The 21,121-nt window shown below is 42.7% G+C and overlaps 1 protein-coding gene across 1 annotated transcript in view; it reads right to left on the reverse strand.

The window, feature by feature from the left end:
- LOC126274544 (uncharacterized) overlaps positions 1–21,121 on the reverse strand; it is a 173,854-nt gene that overhangs the window by 115,401 nt on the left and 37,332 nt on the right. The window contains exons 4-5 of the mRNA XM_049977126.1: positions 13,894–14,027; positions 9,126–9,210 (exon numbers count right to left, since the gene is read on the reverse strand). Coding sequence (XP_049833083.1) covers positions 9,126–9,210; positions 13,894–14,027 — 219 coding nt within the window. The remainder of the gene's footprint in view (positions 1–9,125; positions 9,211–13,893; positions 14,028–21,121) is intronic.

The raw sequence follows: 21,121 nt of genomic DNA on the forward strand, positions 1-21,121 counted from the left end.
ACTGTTCCCATCAGAGCACTATACGTTCTGACCCATTCCATCGTTCAACCACCTTCTTGAAGACATTCCCAGTAGCACGAACCCGACTCTGAAACAAATTCCCTTACTATACTAGAATAAATAACATCTCCCGCTTCAGAAAACAGGTAATAACATGTTTAACAAAGTAACAATAAGGATTACCATTGTCCTTGTACGCACTCGTTATCCATGTACATCCCTCTTTCCAACCCGATCTTCCTCATTTCCCAGTAGTCGAAGCAGTTTCGCTTAAATTTCCTTTTCCCAGAACTGGCTATATCAGAGCATATCTGTTTTGTACACCTATATATTCTTCTTATATTTTACATGATTATTATTCATCTGCATCTACATTTACATTACATAGATACTCCGCAAGCCGCCGTACGGTGCGTGGTGGAGGGAACTCTGTGCCACTACTAGTCATTTCCTTCCTGTTCTACTCGCAAACAGAGCCAGGGAAAAACGACTGTCTGCATGCCTCCGTATGAGCCCTAATTTCTCGAATCTTATATTCATGTATGTTGGCGGCTTGGCGGGAGTAGAATCGTCCGGGAGTCAGCTTCAAATGCCGGTTCTCTAAATATTCTCAATAGAATTTCTCGAAAAGAATATTACCTTATCTCCAGGGATTCCCATTTGAGTTCCTGAAGCATCTCCGTAACACTTACGAGTTGTTAGAACCTACCGGTGACAAATCTAGCAGCGTGCCTCTGAATTGCGTCGATGTCTTCCGTCAATCCGACCTGGTACGGCTCCCAAACACTCGATCGGCACACAAGAATCGGTCTCACCAGCGTCCTATATGTGGTCTCCTTTATAGCTGAACCACTCTCTCCTAAAATTCTCCCAATAAATCGAAGTTGACCATTCGCCTTCTCTGCCACGGTTCTCACATGCTCATTCCACCTCATATCGCATTGCAACGTTACGCCCAGATATTTAAACGACCTGACTGTGTCAAGCAGGACACTAGTAATACGGTATTGGAACGTTACAGGTTTGATCTCCCTACACCATCTGCATTAACTTACATTTTTCTACATTTAGAGTTAGCTGGCATTCGTCTCACAAATTGGAAATTTCGTCGAAGTCGTCTTGAATCTCCTACTGTCACACAAATTAGTCACCTTACCGTACACCACGACAACATCGCAGATTGCTGCCCAACCGTCCGTCAAATTATTTATGTATATAGAGAACAATAGGGGTCCTATAAGACTTTCCTGAGGCGCTCCTGACGGTATTCTTGTCACAATTATTGTCGTTATTATTATTATTATTATTATCACTATTAATGGCAGCAGCTGGATTAGTACAAGTAATGTCAGTATTAATTTCGTTAGTTCGTAATCAGTAAAATTTATTCAAAAATGTATGTGTGAAGTCTTATGGGACTTAACTACTAAGGTCATCAGTCACTAAGCTTACACACTATTTAACCTAAATTATCCTAAGGACAAACACACACATCCATGAACGAGGGAGGACTCGAACCTCCACCGGGACCAGTTTACTCTCACTGCCACTTCAGACAATCAAATTCTATTTAATACCCGTTGTGAATTAAAATCGTTATTTCTTAGGTAACTATGACGTGATAGATACCGTACGAATATGTATAAAACTCTGGTCCGATATAACAAAGGGCTCGATGGGCCTAATTAGATTTGGGTAAACAAATAAATAAAAAAAAATGAGCAAAACAGTCCCGAGATGGCGAGTCTGTTGGAAAGATCGACTTAAGCCGTTACGTTCAAATGTGGTTTGCAGACCCTCTTCCTCGTGGGGAGACTTTGTTTTTCGCCTGAGTGCTACTTTGACGCATCCTCAGAGTGACAAACGTAAAGCACAGGGGTCGTTCCCGTCCCTTCGTCCGATCCGCCGCAGGAGGGACAGCAGTGCCTCCTTGCTTAGATCGGTAGTATAGAACTAATATTTTCCGGAGTAGCAATAGTTCTGTATTGCTTCCGAAGTAACGAAACAGGGAGACGCACGCTCCGGCGCCCACTCTGAAGTGGCACCTAGACGCGGTTGGTTAATTAAGGTACATTGTAAGACTGGCGTGTACGTCATCCGCTATATTAGTTGCAGTATGTTCTGGATTTCACTATCATGAAGCCAGACGTGTCCAGTAAATATGCAATAAGAATCCGGTTGCATTTTTTGAAGACGCACGGTAGAGTCGCGACCAAGGTAACAACACACGCTCCCTTCCAGATCTGTGGGAATTTCACCAACTTATCTTTGATGAACCCCCCCCCCCCCCCCCATGGACCTTGCCGTTGGTGGGGAGGCTTGCGTGCCTCAGTGATACAGATAGCCGTACCGTAGGTGCAACCACAACGGAGGGGTATCTGTTGAGAGGCCAGACAAACGTGTGGTTCCTGAAGAGGGGCAGCAGCCTTTTCAGTAGTTGCAGGGGCAACAGTCTGGATGACCTTGTAATAATAACCAAAACGGCCTTGCTGTGCTGGTACTGCGAACGGCTGAAAGCAAGGGGAAACTACGGCCGTAATTTTTCCCGAGGGCATGCAGCTTTACTGTATGATTAAATGATGATGGCGTCCTCTTGGGTAAAATATTCCGGAGGTAAAATAGTCCCCCATTCGGATCTCCGGGCGGGGACTACTCAAGAGGATGTCGTTATCAGGAGAAAGAAAACTAGAGTTCTACGGATCGGAGCGTGGAATGTCAGATCCCTTAATCGGGCAGGCAGGTTAGAAAATGAAAAAGGGAAATGGATAGGTTAAAGTTAGATATAGTGGGAATTAGTGAAGTTCGGTGGCAGGAGGAACAAGACTTCTGGTCAGGTGACTACAGGGTTATAAACACAAAATCAAATAGTGGTAATGCAGGAGTAGGTTTAATAATGAATAGGAAAATAGGAATGCGGGTAAGCTACTACAAACAGCATAGTGAACGCATTATTATGGCCAAGATAGACACGAAGACAACACCTACTCCAGTAGTACAAGTTTATATGACAACTAGCTCTGCAGATGACGAAGAAATTGAAGAAATGTATGATGAAATGAAATAAATTATTCAGATAGTGAAGGGAGGTGAAAATTTAATAGTGATGGGTGACTGGAATTCGGTAGTAGGAAAAGGGAGAGAAGGAAACGTAGTAGGTGAATGTGGACTGGGGCAAAGAAATGAAAGAGGAAGCCGCCTGGTAGAATTTTGCACAGAGCACAACTTAATCATAGGTAACAGTTGGTTCAAGAATCATAAAAGAAGGCTGTATACATAGAAGAAGCCTGGAGATACTAAAAGGTATCAGATAGAGTATATAATGGTAAGACAGAGATTTAGGAACCATGTTTTAATTTGTAAGACATTTCCAGGGGCAGATGTGGACTCTGATCACAATCTATTGGTTGTGACCTATAGATTAAAACTGAAGAAACTGCAAAAAGGTGGGAATTTAAGGTGATGGAACATGGATAAACTAAAAGACCCAGAGGTTGTACAGAGTTTCAGGGAGAGCACAAGGGAGCAATTGACAGGAATGAGGAAAAGAAATACAGTAGAAGAAGAATGGGTAGCTTTGAGGGATGAAGTAGTGAAGGCAGCAGAGGATCAAGTAGGTAAAAAGATGAAGGCTAGTAGAAATCCTTGGGTAACAGAAGAAATATTGAATTTAATTGATGAAAGGAGAAAATATAAAAATGCAGTAAATGAAGCAGGCAAAAAGGAATACAGACGTCTTAAAAATGAGATCGACAGGAAGTGCAAAACGAGTAAGCAGGGATGGCTAGAGGACAAACGTAAGGATGTAGAGGCTTATCTCACTAGGGGTAAGATAGATACTGCCTACAGGAAAATTAAAGAGACCTTTGGAGATAAGAGAACCACTTGTATGAACATCAAGAGCTCAGATGGAAACCCAGTTCTAAACAAAGAAGGAAAAGCAGAAAGGTGGAAGGAGTATATAGAGGGTCAACACAAGGGCGATGTACTAGAGGACAATATTATGGAAATGGGAGAGGATGTGGATGAAGACGAAATGGGAGATACGATACTGCGTGTAGAGTTTGACAGAGCACTGAAAGACCAGAGTCGAAACAAGGCCCCCGGAGTAGACAACATTCCATTAGAACTACTGACGGCCTTGGGAGAGCCAGTCCTGACAAAACTCTACCATCTGGTGAGCAAGATGTATGTGACAGGCGAAATACCCTCAGACTTCAAGAAGAATATAATAATTTCAATCCCAAAGAAAGCAGGTGTTGACAGAAGTGAAAGTTACCGAACTATCAGTTTAATAAGTCACAGCTGCAAAATACTAACACGAATTCTTTACAGACGAATGGAAAAACTTGTAGAAGCTGACCTCGGGGAAGATCAGTTTGGATTCCGTAGAAATGTTGGAACACGTTGTGGCAGTACTGACCCTACGACTTATCTTAGAAGCTAGATTACGGAAGGGCAAACCTACGTTTCTAGCATTTTTAGACTTAGAGAAAGCTTTTGACAGTGTTGACTGAAATACTCTCAAATTCTGAAGGTGGCAGGGGTAAAATATAGTGAGCGAAAGGCTATTTACAATTTGCACAGAAACCAGATGGCAGTTATAAGAGTCGAGGGACATGAAAGGGAAGCAGTAGTTGGGAAGGGAGTGAGACAGGGTTGTAGTCTCTCCCCGATGTTATTCAATCTGTATTTGAGCAAGCAGTAAAGGAAACAAAAGAAAAATTTGGAGTAGGTATTAAAATCCATGGTGAAGAAATAAAAACTTTGAGGTTCGCTTATGACATCGTAATTCTGTCAGAGACAGCAAAGGCTTGGAAGAGCAGTTGAACGGAACAGATAGAGTCTTGAAAGGAGGATATAAGATGAACATCAACAAAAGCAAAACAAGGATAATGGAATGTAGTCGAATTAAGTCGGGTGATGCTGAGGGAATTAGATTAAAAAATGCGACACTTAAAGTAGTAAAGGAATTTTGCTATTTGGGGAGCAAAATAACTGATGATGTTCGAAGTAGAGAGGATATGAAATGTAGACTGGCAATGGCAAGGAAAGCGTTTCTGAAGACGAGAAATTTGTTAACATCGAGTATAGATTTAAGTGTCAGGAAGTCGTTTCTGAAAGTATTTGTATGGAGTGTAGCCATATATGGAAGTGAAACATGGGCGTTAAATAGTGTGGAGAAGAAGAGAATAGAAGCTTTCGAAATGTGGTGCTACAGAAGAATGCTGAAGATTAGATGGGTTGATCGCATAACTAATGAGGAAGTATTGAATAGGATTGGGGAGAAGAGAAGTTTGTGGCACAACTTGACCAGAAGAAGGGATCGGTTGGTAGGACATGTTCTGAGGCATCAAGGGATCACCAATTTAGTATTGGAGGGCAGCGTAGAGGGTAATAATCATAGAGGGAGACCAAGAGATGACTACACTAAGCAGATTCAGAAGGATGTGGGTTGCAGTGGGTTCTGGGAGATGAAGAAGCTTGCACAGGATTGAGTAGCATGTAGAGCTGCATCAAGCCAGTCTCAGGACTGAGGAACACAACAACAACAACATCTTTGATGCACTTGTAACGCGTTCTCGTTTCTTCGTCTCCATCTCTTTCATAGCTCATTTACTGTATGGGTCTCTCGACATGAAAAGAGTACTCTTTCCAAACTCTGGAAGAAATTTCATTATGTAATTCATGTATTATTTCATGAATATTTTGCTTGTGCTAATAGTACTCTGGAAGTGTGGATTCTTGTCTATTTCCACACTGTGAAGGCTGTCTCGCTTCTCCAATTCTTCCTAAGAGTAATATACAGATTTAAATTCAATTGCACCATCCTAGTCACTTCTGTAGCCTTTGCCCCTAGTTCCTAAATGATATAATCGCTCATCAACTGAAACACCTGGTTTCGTTTGCGACAAGGAAACAGGTAGTTTCACTGTAAGGTATAATTACGTATGAAACTTCAGAAAAGAGTGACCCAAATGCAGGTTGGGTTGGGTTGTTTGGGGGAAGAGACCAGGCAGCGAGGTCATCGGTCTCATCGGATTAGGGAAGGATGGGGAAGGAAATCGGCCGTGCCCTTTCAAAGGAACCATCCCGGCATTTGCCTGGAGCGATTTAGGGAAATCACGAAAAACCTAAATGAGGATAGCCGGACGCGGAATTGAACCGTCGGCCTCCTCCCAAATGCAGGTACATTATTGATTAATCGCACTCCATCTATTCTTCTAATTAATCTGGTCATGAATAATGATAATTCAAAGAGATAACTCGTCTTCAAGACTTGACAGGTTGGCCCTTCTTAAGCGCGAGTTCCTTGAAGGATCTACAAGCCATACTTTGTGTGCAAAATCCCAATCAAAAGCAGAGCTGCAGCAACTGTAGACAATTTTCCGGAAGGGCGATTACAACCACCGTAACATCCAGTGTGTCATAAACTCGAAGGACCTATGCCACAGCTTGCAGAGTAAGATGACAAATGCTTTAATCTTTACGTAGGGAATACTTTAACGAAAAATTCTCCAGAGATATACAGTCGGGGTACGTTCTTCACCCAAGACGAAAGCATTGTTGGTATGTGTTAAGGTCGACCTAGGACTAGGCATCCCCTGACAATGCGGGACAGTACAGGTCAGATGGGCACAGGCAAGCGGCATACAGATTAATAACAATCAACAAATTTAGTTGTCACGGAGCACCTCATCTCCAAAGACCACATGAGTTATGCCGGCGTCAGCTTGTTAAAACAGGCCAACAAATTTCCGAACTGCGTTTTAAAAGAACCTGTAGAGATCCGCCTGCACGCATAAAGTCAGTGGTTTCCAACTAATTCATATTTGGGACCCAGCCTTCAGTGCGCTCGAAGTACGACAGTCCATGAGAAGTTCCACTCGCGCCACGTCAACTGGAGGACTGAGACGACATTTCGTAGGCGGTCCTCTTCCCTACCAGCAGCGTGCCAACCTCGCGGTGGCGGCACAGAGCTTGGGGACCACTGTTCGTGTCTCGGCCACGCACTGACCCCTCCACCTCGCAAGTTGCTCCGCGCATGCGTACCTTTGACGCGAAAAGGCGCGGTCTATAATTGAGATGACAGAAGTTATGGGATAGCGATAAACACATATACAAATGGCAGTAGCATCGCTTACGAAAGGTATAAAAAAAAGCAGCGCACTGGCGGAGCTGTCATTTCCACTCATATGATTCATGTGAAAAAGTTTTCTAAGCGATTATGGCGGCATGACGAGAATCAACAGTCTGCCAAAGCGGGGTGGTACTTGGAGCGAGACGCATGGGACATTCCATTTCAGAAGTCTTTAGGGAATTCACTATTCCGAGATCTGCAGTGTCAATAGTTTGCCGAGAATAATACATTTCAAGCATTACATCTCCCCATGGACAACACAGTGACCGAGGGCCTTCGCTTAACGACCGAGAGCAGCGGCCTTTGCGTAAAGTTGTCAGCGCTAACAGACAATCAACACTGCTTGAAATAAATGCAGAAATCAATGTGGGACGTACAACGAACGTATCCATTAGGACAGTGCTATGAAATTAGGGGTTAATAGGCTATGACGGAAGACTACCGACGCTAGCGCCTTTGCTGACAGCACGGCGCATTACTTGCAGCGCCTCTCGTGGTCTCTTGACCCTAGACGTCTGAAAAACTGTGGCCTGCTCAGATGAGTCACGATTTAAGTCGGTAACAGTTGATGGTAGGGTTCAGTGTGGTGCAATCCCCACGAAGCCAAGTTGTCAACAAGACCCAGTAGAAACAGGTTCAAATGGTTCAAATGGCTCTGAGCACTATGGGACTTAACATCTGAAGTCATCAGTCCCCTATAACTTAAACCTAACTAACCTGAGGACATCACACACATCCATGCCCGAGGCAGGATTCGAACCTGCGACCGTAGCAGTCACGCGGTTCCGGACTGAAGCGCCTAGAACCGCACGGCCACCGTAGAAACTGGTGGTGGCTCCATAATGGTGTGGGCTGTGTTAACATGGAGTGGACTGAGTCCTCTGGGTGTTCGGCTGCTTCCAGACCACTTACAGCCATTCATGGACTTTCTGTTTCTAAACAATGATGGAATTTTATGGCTGACAAAGCGCCACGCCACCGAATACAATTGTTGGCGATTGCTTTCACGAACATTCTGGACAATGCGAGTGAATGATCTGGCCCCACCAGATCGCCCGACATAAATTCCATTGAACATCTATGGGACATAATCGAGAGGTCAGATACTGCACAAATTTCTCCGGCAATACTTCCGAAATTATGGACAGCTATAGGGAAAGCATGGCTCAACATTTCTGCAGGGGAATTCTAACGAATTTTTGAGCCCATGTCATGTCTAATTGCTGCGCTACAGTCATCAAGACCGCCTAAAGGTGGCAAAACGTTATTTTCCGAAGTATCGTAGCACCTGGCCGCATACTCGTGAATATTTCAAATGCCTTACTATTCCATTATTCTGCCATAGTAAGTCATGCAGCAGATGACGTATATGTGTCAGAGATTTTGCGGTGTCGACAACGGCGTCAATTATACTCTCTTGGGATGTGGGGCCAGTGCCATTCGTTACGTAATATGTGTCTTTTTTTTTTTTTATAGATATCTTCTCTTTTGGCGTTCGCACAACTGTGTCTCATTCGGCACGGGCATTCTCCAAAAAATAAACGAGCGCAGATCGCGTTTCTGTTGAGGAAAAACGCTAAATGACGTTGCATGTATTTGTTTTCCTTTTCAAATTCTCACTCTACCGTTGATAGCGTATTTAAAAAAAATGCTATTTTTCCATTGGATCACTCAAGCAGTAATTATATCTACTTCATTCATTCACCAGATATTACTATTTCGTCATCTAGTAGCTTTTCACAGGTACTTAAGGTCTTCTCAGTTAAGACTCTTAACCTCAGTGTAATGGAATTTTAGAAGAAAAAATTACGATTTCTCGGTAATTATCTGATCACAGTGATTGAGAGAACAACTTGTTTTTGCTATTTATCATAATGAACATTTTCATTTACATAAGCCGTTCATTTTCATACAGTCCACACAAAAATTGGATACAGATGTACAATATATGTAAGACGAATTTAAGTAAAAATAGAAGAGGACCTACTATAACTTCAGCTTTTACTTCGACCTTCAATGATCCGCGCCTCGTCGTGCGATTGCATGTTAATTTTTTTCTGTCGGACTCATTCCTGAAACAAAGAGTAACAAAACGGAATTAAACAAGAGCATTTACGAAATAAGTGAGTAACGATAAAACTCACGATTACTTTGGCTATGTGTACTGTTATTGTGCTTTGTTTATCTCAGACATTACAGCAGTGCGTGTGAAGAGAAATGTTACACTGATGGAAAAAGTCGCAACACCATAAAATAATTAATACAGAGTGATAAAATTTTGGGAGTACATTTGTTTAGGTAACATATTTAAATGATTAAGATTACAAGATCACATGTTAATGCAAATGGTAAATAAGTCATTGCAAATGTGACATGCTGGTACAATAATGACTAGCGTAACCGTAAAAATACTTCCTGGAATACTGTTCATGAATGGCAGCCCAACATGTCGAATCACCAGAGTGACGAACACTTTTGCAGTCAGGACGCAGGAGGTAACCAAGAGACTGCCCCTCTTGTCATACGAAAACGCACCCCAGACCGTTCTTCTTGTAAGTGCTTTCCACACATTTCTTTCCTCGCTGATTCTGCGGAGAATGTCCTCATTTCTTCCCTTATCAGTCCATCTAATTTTCAACATCTTTCCATAGCACCACGAAACAAACGCTTCGACTGTCTTCCTTTCCGGATATTCCTACGGCCCATGATTCACTACCATACAATGCGGTGCTCCAAACGTTCATCCTCAGACATATCTTCCACAAATATGTCCAAGTAGACTTTTTTTGGCCTGGAACGCCCTCTTTGTCTGTACTAATTCGTGTTTTACGTCCTCTTTGGTCCGTCCACATACGTTGTTCTTTCCAAGGTAACAGAATTCCTTCACTTCGTTTATTCCGTGGTCTCCAGTTCTGATGTTTCTCGCTGTTTTCGCCTCTGCTACTCTCCATTAAATTCCTGTTTCTTCAGTTTACTGTCAACCCACTGTACTCATTAAACTGTTAATGCCATTAAGAGTGTCCTGTAATTCCTCCTCGTTTGTACTGAGGACAGCAGTGTCATCGACGAATCTGATCACTGTCATTCTTTCGCCCTGAACTTTAATCCTGAATCTAGTTTTATTTCTGGCAGTGATTCTTCGACGTAAAGACTGAACTGTAGGGGAGAAAGATAGCATAACTGTCTTAGCGTTTTCAATGGGGTTAAGCTGTTCTTGGTCTTCCATTCTTATTGTACCTACTTCGTTTTCATGCCTGTTGTTTATTCCCCTTCTTTTCATACAGCTTACATCCCTTTTTATATGTCGATAGACCCTATGAGCGTTCCATGAATTTTCATGTCTTGCTTCCATTATCAAGCACAACGGTAGTGGTGTTTGTCTGATGCAGTTACATTCGCGAAAGTCAAACTGATCGTCGTCCATTTTGTATGTAACTCTTCTCAGCAACTTGGATGCATGAACTGTTAAGCTGATTGGCAATAATTCTTGCACTTACATGTCATTGCTGTCATCTGATGATATTTTTCCGAAATTCTGATGTCATGTCTCTATTCTAATAGATTCTACACGCCAACGTGAATAGTCGTTTTATTCCCGTTGCCCTAAATGAATTTAACAATTCCTAAGGAATGTTATCTATTATCTATTCATTTTGCCTTATTTGGCCGCAACTCATCCAAAGCTCTGTCATACTGCAATTGTAATACCTCCTATTTCTTCCAAACTGACTTCAGTTTTTATTCTATCTTGTCAGAAGATTGTTCCTGACTTTTGTAGAGGCCTTCAATATATTTTTCAACTTAATCCCTCTCTCCTCTAAGTTTACTAGCGGAATTTGTTTTTAATTTCACGTCAAGTTCTATATACTGAATGAATCTATTCGGTGATCATTTCTTCTTCGATTTTTTCACATTTCTTGTGCGCTATTTCACCTTAACTTCCCTACACTTCCGTTTATATTTTTCCTGAATGCTTTATATTGCTGCATTCCTGTCTTTTCCTAAGCATTTTTGTACTACCTTCTTTCGTCGGTAAAAGGAAGTATTTTTCCTGTTCCCCAAATTGCTTCACAGTTACTGTCTTTGAAACCATACCTGTCTGTCAAGGTTCTTGTAGCATTTTTATAGATTTCCATTCCTGTTCAACTGAATTGCCTATCGCGATATTTGTCTTCGCAGTATCTGAAGCTTCAGCGAATTTCAAACACACAACCTTCGTTCCTCAGAACTTCAATATCCCTCTTTTTTTGTACGTTAATTCCTCCTGACGATTCTCCAAAGTTTCAGCCTACTCTTCGTCATAGCCAGATTATAGTATAAGTTTATAGCTGCTCCTGGGCACTCCTTGCAATTCAATATTTGATTTAGGAATCTCTGCGTTATCATGGTGTAATCCAGTTGTATCCTCTTTGAAGCATACCTCCGCCTCTCGTTATTTTTGAACAGTGCATTCGCTATTATTAACGGAATTTCCTATCGAACTCTATTAGTCGCTCTCCTAGTTCATTCCTACTACTCAACCCATATTCTCCCGTGACTCTGTCTCCAATTTTGTTCCAATCGTCCATGATTATTGGCTTGTCATCTCCCTTTACCTACTGAGTTACCCGTTCAGTGTCGTCCTATACTATCTCTTTTTCTACTGCTTGTGACGTTGGCATGTATATTAGAACTATTGTTGTTGGTGTTGGTTTGCTGTTGCCTATGATGAGAATAATCCTGTCTCTCATTTCTGATCTACTTTCCTATTCATAATGACTCTACTTCCGGTATATTATTTTCTGCTGCAGTTGAGACTACGCTTCATTCGTTTGATCAGAAATCGTTATAATTCCTTCCATTTCACTTCACTGTCCCCTCCGCCCCAAGATCTAGATTGAACCTTTGCATTTTCCTTTTCATATTTTCTAGCTTCGCTTCCGCCTTCATATCAATAATATTCCACTGTCTGACACGCAACATGCCACCCTCTCGTTGGGTACTCCCTGTTTATGTCATGGTGTTCTGTCCCATGGCAGTCCTCTCCCGGAGATCGGTTGATCCTGACAGTTTTCCAGTTGCGACCCACGTCTACTGTAGACACCTTACTTGTCTTTAATGCAATGGTTTCCATTGAATTCAGTATCCTCATGTCGTTAATAATTGCTTATTTGAAACTTCCTGGCAGATTAAAACTGTGTGCCCGACCGAGACTCGAACTCGGGACCTTTGCCTTTCGCGGGCAAGTGCTCTACCAACTGAGCTACCGAAGCACGACTCACGCCCGGTACTCACAGCTTTATTTCTGCCAGTACCTCGTCTCCTACCTTCCAAACTTTACAGAAGCTCTCCTGCGAACCTAGCGGAAGGTAGGAGACGAGGTACTGGCAGAAATAAAGCTGTGAGTACCGGGCGTGAGTCGTGCTTGGGTAGCTCAGTTGGTAGAGCACTTGCCCGCGAAAGGCAAACGTCCCGAGTTCGAGTCTCGGTCGGGCACACAGTTTTAATCTGCCAGGAAGTTTCATATCAGCGCACACTCCGCGGCAGAGTGAAAATCTCATTCTGGAATTGCCGATTGTTCACCTCCTTTTAGCAGGAGTTTCCCAGTTTAAGAGTGAGGGAGTGCACTTAAGCCCTGCCTGCTCCTGTACCCTCTTTGGCAAGGCCGTTCGCAGAACGAGGATGATTCGGCATGCTGAAAGTCTTAGGTCACTTTTGCTGATAGTTTATATTTTAAATTTAAGTAGTGGCTTCGATCGATTCCTGGACCCAGCCAAAGACGCTACCCCTACCCCACTGTGACTCCAATATAGGACTGTATTTTCGACGAATAAGTTTGTAATAAATACCCTAAACTGGGTTCCACATTTAAGTGGGGTAGGACGTCAAACGGGCCGACTTGGAGCAGGAGAGGCACCACAGGACATTTTAATTTCCACTGTCTATACTTTTACAAGTAAATTCATAAAACTTTGTCAGCATTAACAGGAAGGATTCAGGATTAACACTCGTAGCAGCAGAAGTTCAAAAATATAACAAAATAATTTTTTTACATGTGAAATTTCATCATTTTTTCACTTACTATTCGCTGCATTTGTTGCTATAGGTACACTTTTCTTCATAAGCAAGATACAAACCATACTTAAAGATGTCTGGAACTCTAGAATCTATTTATTTTATGAAAAATAAATGAGCAGTTACGTTTTAAACTTTATGGTTAGAAAAAAATCAAATTTTGTAGTTAATTATCTCACTTTTTACCACAATTTTTAATAGATTTGGAAAATTCTAGAGTTTGTAAGTATGGTTTGTACGCTGTGCAAAATTCACAAGTAACAGAGATTCTTTGATGAAGAAAAATGTACCTATAACAACAAATGCAGCCAATAGTAAGCAAAAAAATGATGAAATTTCACATGTAAAAAAATTTATTTTGTTATGTCTTTGAAATTCCGCTGCTATGAGTGTGAATCGCGAATCTTCCTGGTCATGCTGACAGTTTTGTGAATTTATTTATAAAAGTATAGACAGTAGAAAATAAAATGTCCTGTGGTGTCTCTCCTGCTCCAAGTCGGCCCGTTTGACGTCCTACCCCCCTTGAAGGATGATTACCTGCGTAGTCATCAAGAACTATTATTTACAGAAGGAATGATTTCTGCCAGTGTTCTATACAACAAGCTAAACTGGTCTCTCGCCCTAAGCGGTCTCACTTGTTTCGAGCTGCAGTAGTTATTTCGAGACATATAATGGTCTTTAGCTCCACGTCTTGAGCTCACCCGTCCGTCTGGGCGCTGTTGATGGCGAAGCAGGAGCCCACCTCCGTTCTGAGGGGTGGCGCGTGCTGGCAGCAGGCGAATGGCTCGCCGTTCCACCAGCACCGCGACAGCAGCTCCTCGCAACTCCTGTGTATCTGAAACAGTAACGTTTATTTACTGCATCTTAGTAGATTCCTCGGTGGAAAAGTTACGCATACAACTTTATTGGACTGTGAAGCGTCAAAGGAACGGAAAAGTGAGCATACAGTTTGATGTAGCCTGTTTATGTGTCTGTATGTTGGCAGCGCGATTGACGGCATTAATAACTCTGACAGCGCTGTGCGCTCTCTGTAAGAGACTCTGTTGCTGGTCGGACAAGCAGTTCGAAGTTAACAATCATCAGTGATGGAAGTTGTAGGTGAACGTCCAGCAGTGATGGAAGTTGGCAATAGTAGTCAGCATATTGGATGTTAGATGTTAATAATTAGCAGTGGTGGAGGTTTGCAATATTAGCACGAGCGGACGGTCTGAACGTGTATCCGTCACGGAGATTTATTGCAGTTGATTATATAATTTTTGAACTGGTTGTCACATTATTAACGTAAATACATTGTTTGGTCTGCAACAAAATCTTTCCTTTGCTAACCACATGCCTATTAGTAGTTAGAGCCTTCAGTAGTTAGAATTTTTTATTTAGCTGGCTGTATTGGCGCTTGAGGCATTGCTGTAGTTCGTGTAATGAAGATTTTTGTCACTTATGATATGTGTGGGTTATTGTTAGGTTTTCTTCTTATTCAGGACCATTCTTTTAAGTTAATTTTAAAGCAGTCAGATCGCGTTATCCTTGAATATTGTGGGTAATTAATGAATAGGAGAACTTTGAGCTATGTTTGTCTGGTCGAATTCTGTATGTCAGTATTGAAATGATAAGAATAAGAAAAGAGAAAGTAGGCTTAGTAAGGTTCAGTTTTATCTAGTAGTTGAAGTAAAAACTATTAAGATTCAAGTTTCTTTGCTACGAACTTGGAAAGTGTACATATTGTCGCCAATAGCAGCGCTACACAAACACTGAATCCTGTTAGTTCTGGAGAAACAAACAATGTAAGACCTAAGTATGTAACTGTTACAACGTGTATTCTTCATGAGTGCGGTATTCTTCACGAGGGCGGTAATTATTTTCATTCTTGTTCAAGTTTAGTGGGTAGTTATTGTTAGAGGTTTGGATATAATTGTTCTGATATGTAAACTATCAACCACAACATTATAGAAATGTCCTATGGAGTTCAGTTAGGAGCTGGTAGGAGGTCAAGATATTTAATAGAGCTGATTTTCTTCAATATATGGTGACACAGGTCTCAGATTGTTGGAGTGTAATACACCGCTTCACTTGCGCAATACAATTTATTTAAGGCCCAGTTTCGGATGTCACTCGTGCATGTGATAAGAAAAAAGTCAAATGTTGTTAATATTGTTGTGGAAACTCTACTATGTATAAATAGAATATAAAAATCTTACAATCCGTCAAAACCGTTGGGGTGCGTCAGTGCTTGCAGGGCTGTGAGACTGGGGCGAAGCGGTGGCTTCACCGCCAACTATAAGCTTTTTACATCCTGTTAACAAGAGTACCTATTGCTTGTAGAATTTGGACAATAATTTTAGTAACCGTAAGTTTTTTCTTATTGCAGGAAACAAATCTCCCACAGTTTCAACATACTTCTATTCATTCTCTTGTTACCAGTTTGAGGTTTAAAGAATCATTATCATACTACAGTAACTGTTGTAAAGTGGACACAAAATATGGAAGTGATGGAAAAAATTACATCAGTTACCTTATTTTTCTTGTCAGAGAAAATTATAATCGTTTCGCATATGGCACAGACATTTTGTGAAGTAAATCTTCCAGAGCTCCAAGTCGCTTGTTTGTTTACTTGTAGCTGTGGTGATCTAGTGGGTAGAGCACAAAACTCCGGCTGTAGAGATTCCGGATTCAGTCCCAGAGAGGAATTAAGTTTCTTCCTCGTTCCAGTCCTTCTAGAAAGATCCCAAATCAACTCAGCCTGCTATCAAATGATTACCGGTGATATTTCCCCGTGGGCAAAAGGCGGCCAGTGCCGTGACGAAGAAAGTTTGCACAGTGCGTGCAATCAGGTCTATAGTATGGTAATGGAATTTCAGACAGCAGTTTTGACTTGGAAGAGGGGAATATCATAGAGCACTTTTTCCGTGTTGCAAGTTTGTGTGCTAGTTAACTCCAGCTTGCTGCTGCAAATATTAACAAGGATCTTAGACAGTCGAGACGTCCATTATCATGCCAGTACAAAATATGTAAAACAAAACTTTTGCCACTGGTGGTATTATCTCCAAAGTTTTCATAAACACCTGAGCGCATTTTGTCATCGAACAAAATCATGGTCTGAACCCAGAACGAGGGGAAAAAAAGCGAGACCATAGCACCATTTCCATCAAAAGTCTGTGCCATATTAATGTTTTTATCGATACTGTCCAACAGACACTCATTTCTACTGACATTCATCTATGTGTCACGTTATCCTGCAGAACCTTCTCCTGCTACTTTCGGCATCAATGACGAAATAGTTTTCACAGCTCTATTGCACGATAATGTGCATTACTTTTTACAGTCATGTCTTGTGCAAGCTACTGCTGCATCCCGGAAATTTTGGCTCTCGAATTGTGGATTTTTAATGTTTTATTCCTGTCACGGCCATAAAGTAGAAAGAAGCCTGACTGACGTGGTAATCAAGTAAGCCACTGGACGGTATAGTTGCCACTACGACAAAGTACTCCAGGCAAACAGGAGTTCGTGACACAGATCAATGGTCGAACGCATGGAACAGCTAACACAGTGTGACCAAGGGTGAAGTAATATTTTGTAACTCGGGCACATGCTACCGAGAAACTCACAAATTTAACTGGGCCTAGCAACCTGTTCTCCGGGCAGAGCGAGTTGGGAAAATCAGACACGACAAATAATAGGAAGCAAACTTACTCGTCCCCCTCCAGTAGGACTATGTCATAAGCGTAAGGGTGTAAGTAATCGAGTTAGGGGCTCAGAGCATTCAGTCATGCTACCATTCTGTCTGCGTCTTGAACGAGAGGGAATGGCGGACTTTTGAGTTTCAGAAAAACCGCGACCTATCCCTGGTAATGAAGATCGACCAACTAGCCGCTTGCTGACCGAGTTATCGAGTTCCAGCCCAGGCGCGCCTACCTGTGCTGTGATGGCTGCGAGACTTAAGAAACCTCGCCGATGTTGGATGCTGGACGGGCCACGCTCGTTCTTAATCGCCGGTGGCACGTATCGTGTTGCGTGATAGTGGGCTGCCTGACATCGTGGTAGCTGCTGCCCTTAACCAAGGACAACGGTGGGCTGGGAGGTCAGTGCATTCTGCGATCAGCTGCATTTGCAAGCATGCAATGCAGCTGTGAGGACGGACGGAGTGCAGTGTAAGGCTGCTTAAATAAACACCTGTCAATACTACCGCCATTTGAATGTAGGCCCCAGCATACATCTGCCTGTCCCTCGCTGTTCCTATCACCCACCCTGATGCGTAGTGTCCCTGGAATAGGCTAGGTCGTGACACTACAAACGATGAGTTCTGCTATATAGAGTATATCTACATCTACATCTACATGACTACTCTGCAATTCACATTTAAGTGCTTGGCAGAGGGTTCATCGAACCACAATCATACTATCTCTCTACTATTCCACTCCCGAACAGCGAGCGGGGAAAACGAACACCTAAACCTATCTGTTCGAGCTCTGATTTCTCTTATTTTATTTTGATGATCATTCCTACCTATGTAGGTTGGGCTCAACAAAATATTTTCGCATTCGGAAGAGAAAGTTGGTGACTGAAATTTCGTAAAAAGGTCTCGCCGCGACGAAAAACGTCTATGCTGTAATGACTTCCATCCCAACTCGTGTATCATATCTGCCACACTCTCTCCCCTATTACTTGATAATACAAAACGAGCTGCCCTTTTTTGCACCCTTTCGATGTCCTCCGTCAATCCCACCTGGTAAGGATCCCACACCGCGCAGCAATATTCTAACAGAGGACGAACGAGTGTAGTGAAAGCTGTCTCTTTAGTGGACTTGTTGCATCTTCTAAGTGTCCTGCCAATGAAACGCAACCTTTGGCTCACCTTCCCGACAATATTATCTATGTGGACCTTCCAACTGAAGTTGTTCGTAATTTTAACACCCAGGTACTTAGTTGAATTGACAGCCTTGAGAATTGTACTATTTATCGAGTAATCGAATTCCAACGGATTTCTTTTGGAACTCATGTGGATCATCTCACACTTTTCGTTATTTAGCGTCAACTGCCACCTGACACACCATACAGCAATCTTTTCTAAATCGCTTTGCAACTGATACTGGTCTTCGGATGACCTTACTAGACGGTAAATTGCAGCATCATCTGCGAACAGTCTAAGAGAACTGCTCAGATTGTCACCCAGGTCATTTATATAGATCAGGAACAGTAGAGGTCCCAGGACGCTTCCCTGGGGAACACCTGATATCACTTCACTTTTACTCGATGATTTGCCGTCTATTACTACGAACTGCGACCTTCCTGACAGGAAATCACGAATCCAGTCGCACAACTGAGACGATACCCCATAGCTCTGCAGCTTGATTAGAAGTCGCTTATGAGGAACGGTGTCAAAAGCTTTTCGGAAATCTAGAAATACAGAATCAACTTGAGATCCCCTGTCGACAGCGGCCATTACTTCGTGCGAATAAAGAGCTAGCTGCGTTGCACAAGAGCGATGTTTTCTGAAGCCATACTGATTACGTGTCAATAGATCGTTCCCTTCGAGGTGATTCATAATGTTTGAATACATTATATGCTCCAAAACCCTACTGCAAACCGATGTCAATGATATAGGTCTGTAGTTAAATGGATTACTCCTACTACCCTTCTTGAACACTGGTGCGACCTGCGCAATTTTCCAATCTGTAGGTACAGATCTATCGGTGAGCGAGCGGTTGTATATGAGTGCTAAGTAGGGAGCTATAGTATCAGCGTAATCTGAAAGGAACCTAATCGGTATACAATCTGGACCTGAAGACTTGCCCGTATCAAGCGATTTGAGTTGCTTCGCAACCCCTAAGGTATCTACTTCTAAGAAACTCATGCTAGCAAATGTTCGTGTTTCAAATTCTGGAATATTCCATGCGTCTTCCCTGGTGAAGGAATTTCGGAAAACTGCGTTCAATAACTCCGCTTTAGCGGCAGAGTCGTCGATAACAGTACCATCGGCACTGCGCAGCGAAGGTATTGACTGCGTCTTGCCGCTTGTGTACTTTACATACGACCAGAATTTCTTCGGATTTTCTACCAAATTTCGAGACAATGTTTCGTTGTGGAACCTATTAAAGGCATCTCGCATCGAAGTACGTGCCAAATTTCGCACGTCTGTAAATTTTAGCCCATCTTCGGGATTTCGCGTTCTTCTGAACTTCGTATGCTTTTTCCGTTGCCTCTGCAACAGCGTTCGGACCTCTTTTGTGTACCACGGGGGATCCGTTCCATCTCTTACCAATTTATGAGGTATGAATATCTCAATTGCTGTTGCTACTATATCTTTGAATTTGAGCCACATCTCGTCTACATTCGAATAGTCAGTTCGGAAGGAATGGAAATTGTCTTTTAGGAAGGCTTCTAGTGGCACTTTATCCGCTTTTTTAAATAAAATTATTTTGCGTTTGTTTCTGATGGATTTGGAAGAAATGGTATTGAGCCTAGCTACAATGACCTTGTGATCACTAATCCCTGTATCAGTCATGATGCTCTCTATCAGCTCTGGATTGTTTGTGGCTAAGAGGTCAAGTGTGTTTTCGCAACCATTTACAATTCGCGTGGGTTCGTGGACTAACTGCTCGAAATAATTTTCGGAGAAAGCATTTAGGACAATCTCGGAAGACGTTTTCTGCCTACCACCGGTTTTGAACAAGTATTTTTGCTAACATACCGAGGGTAGGTTGAAGTCCCCACCAACTATAACCGTATGAGTGGGGTATTTATTTGTTACGAGACTCAAACTTTCTCTGAACTGTTCCGCAACTGTATCATCGGAGTCTGGGGGTCGGTAGAAGGAGCCAATTATTAACTTAATTCGGCTGTTAAGTATAACCTCCACCCATACCAATTCGCACGGAGTATCTACTTCGACTTCACTACAAGATAAACCACTACTGACAGACACAAACACTCCACCACCAATTCTACCTAATCTATCTTTCCTGAACACCTTCTGAGACTTCGTAAAAATTTCTGCAGAACTTATTTCAGGCTTTAGCCAGCTTTCTGTGCCTGTAACGATATCAGCTTCTGTGCTTTCTATTAGCGCTTGAAGCTCAGGGACTTTTCCAGCGCAACTACATCAATTTACAACTATAATTCCGACTGTTCCTTGATCCAAGCACGTCCTGTAATTGCCAAGCACCCTTTGACATTGCAGCCCATCCCGCACTTTCTCGAGGCCTTCTAACCTAAAAAACCGCCCAGTCCACGCCACACAGCCTCCGCTACCCGTGTAGCCGCCAGCTGAGTGTAGTGAACTCCTGACCTATTCAGCGGAACCCGAAACCCCACCACCCTATGGCGCAAGTCAAGGAATCCGCAGCCAATACGGTCACAAAACCGTCTGAGCCTCTGATTCAGACCCTCCACCCGGCTCTGCACCAAAGGTCCGCAGTCGGTTCTGTCAACGATGCTGCAGATGGTGAGCTCTGCCTTCATCTCGTAAGCAAGACCGGCAGCCTTCACCAAATCAGATAGCCGCTGGAATCCAGAGAGAATTTCCTCAGATCCAAAGCGACACACGTCATTAGTGCCGACATGTGCCACCACCTGCAGCTGGCTGCACCCTGTGCTCTTCATGGGATCCGGAAGGACCCTTTCCACATCAGGAATGACTCCTCCCGGAATGCACACGGAGTGCACACTGGATTTCTTCCCCTCCTTAGCCGCCGTATCCCTAAGGGGCCCCATTACGCGCCTAAGAGACGTCATGTGCATTGTTTCTGTTGTTTTGGCAGACATTGGAAATTTTCTTTTTGCAACGTGTATCTGCAGTCAGCCTAAGTAAATAATGATTGCGTCATTCATGTGACGCCCAGTGTCAACGGAATGTGCTGGTTTGTTCCCTGTTACAAATAACGTGATTTTTTAAGTGGCGTTTGACATAACCATTCTATAGAACCACACCAAATT

This window comes from Schistocerca gregaria, chromosome 1 (genome assembly GCF_023897955.1).
Source record: "Schistocerca gregaria isolate iqSchGreg1 chromosome 1, iqSchGreg1.2, whole genome shotgun sequence".
NCBI classification, from domain to species: Eukaryota; Metazoa; Arthropoda; class Insecta; order Orthoptera; family Acrididae; genus Schistocerca; species Schistocerca gregaria.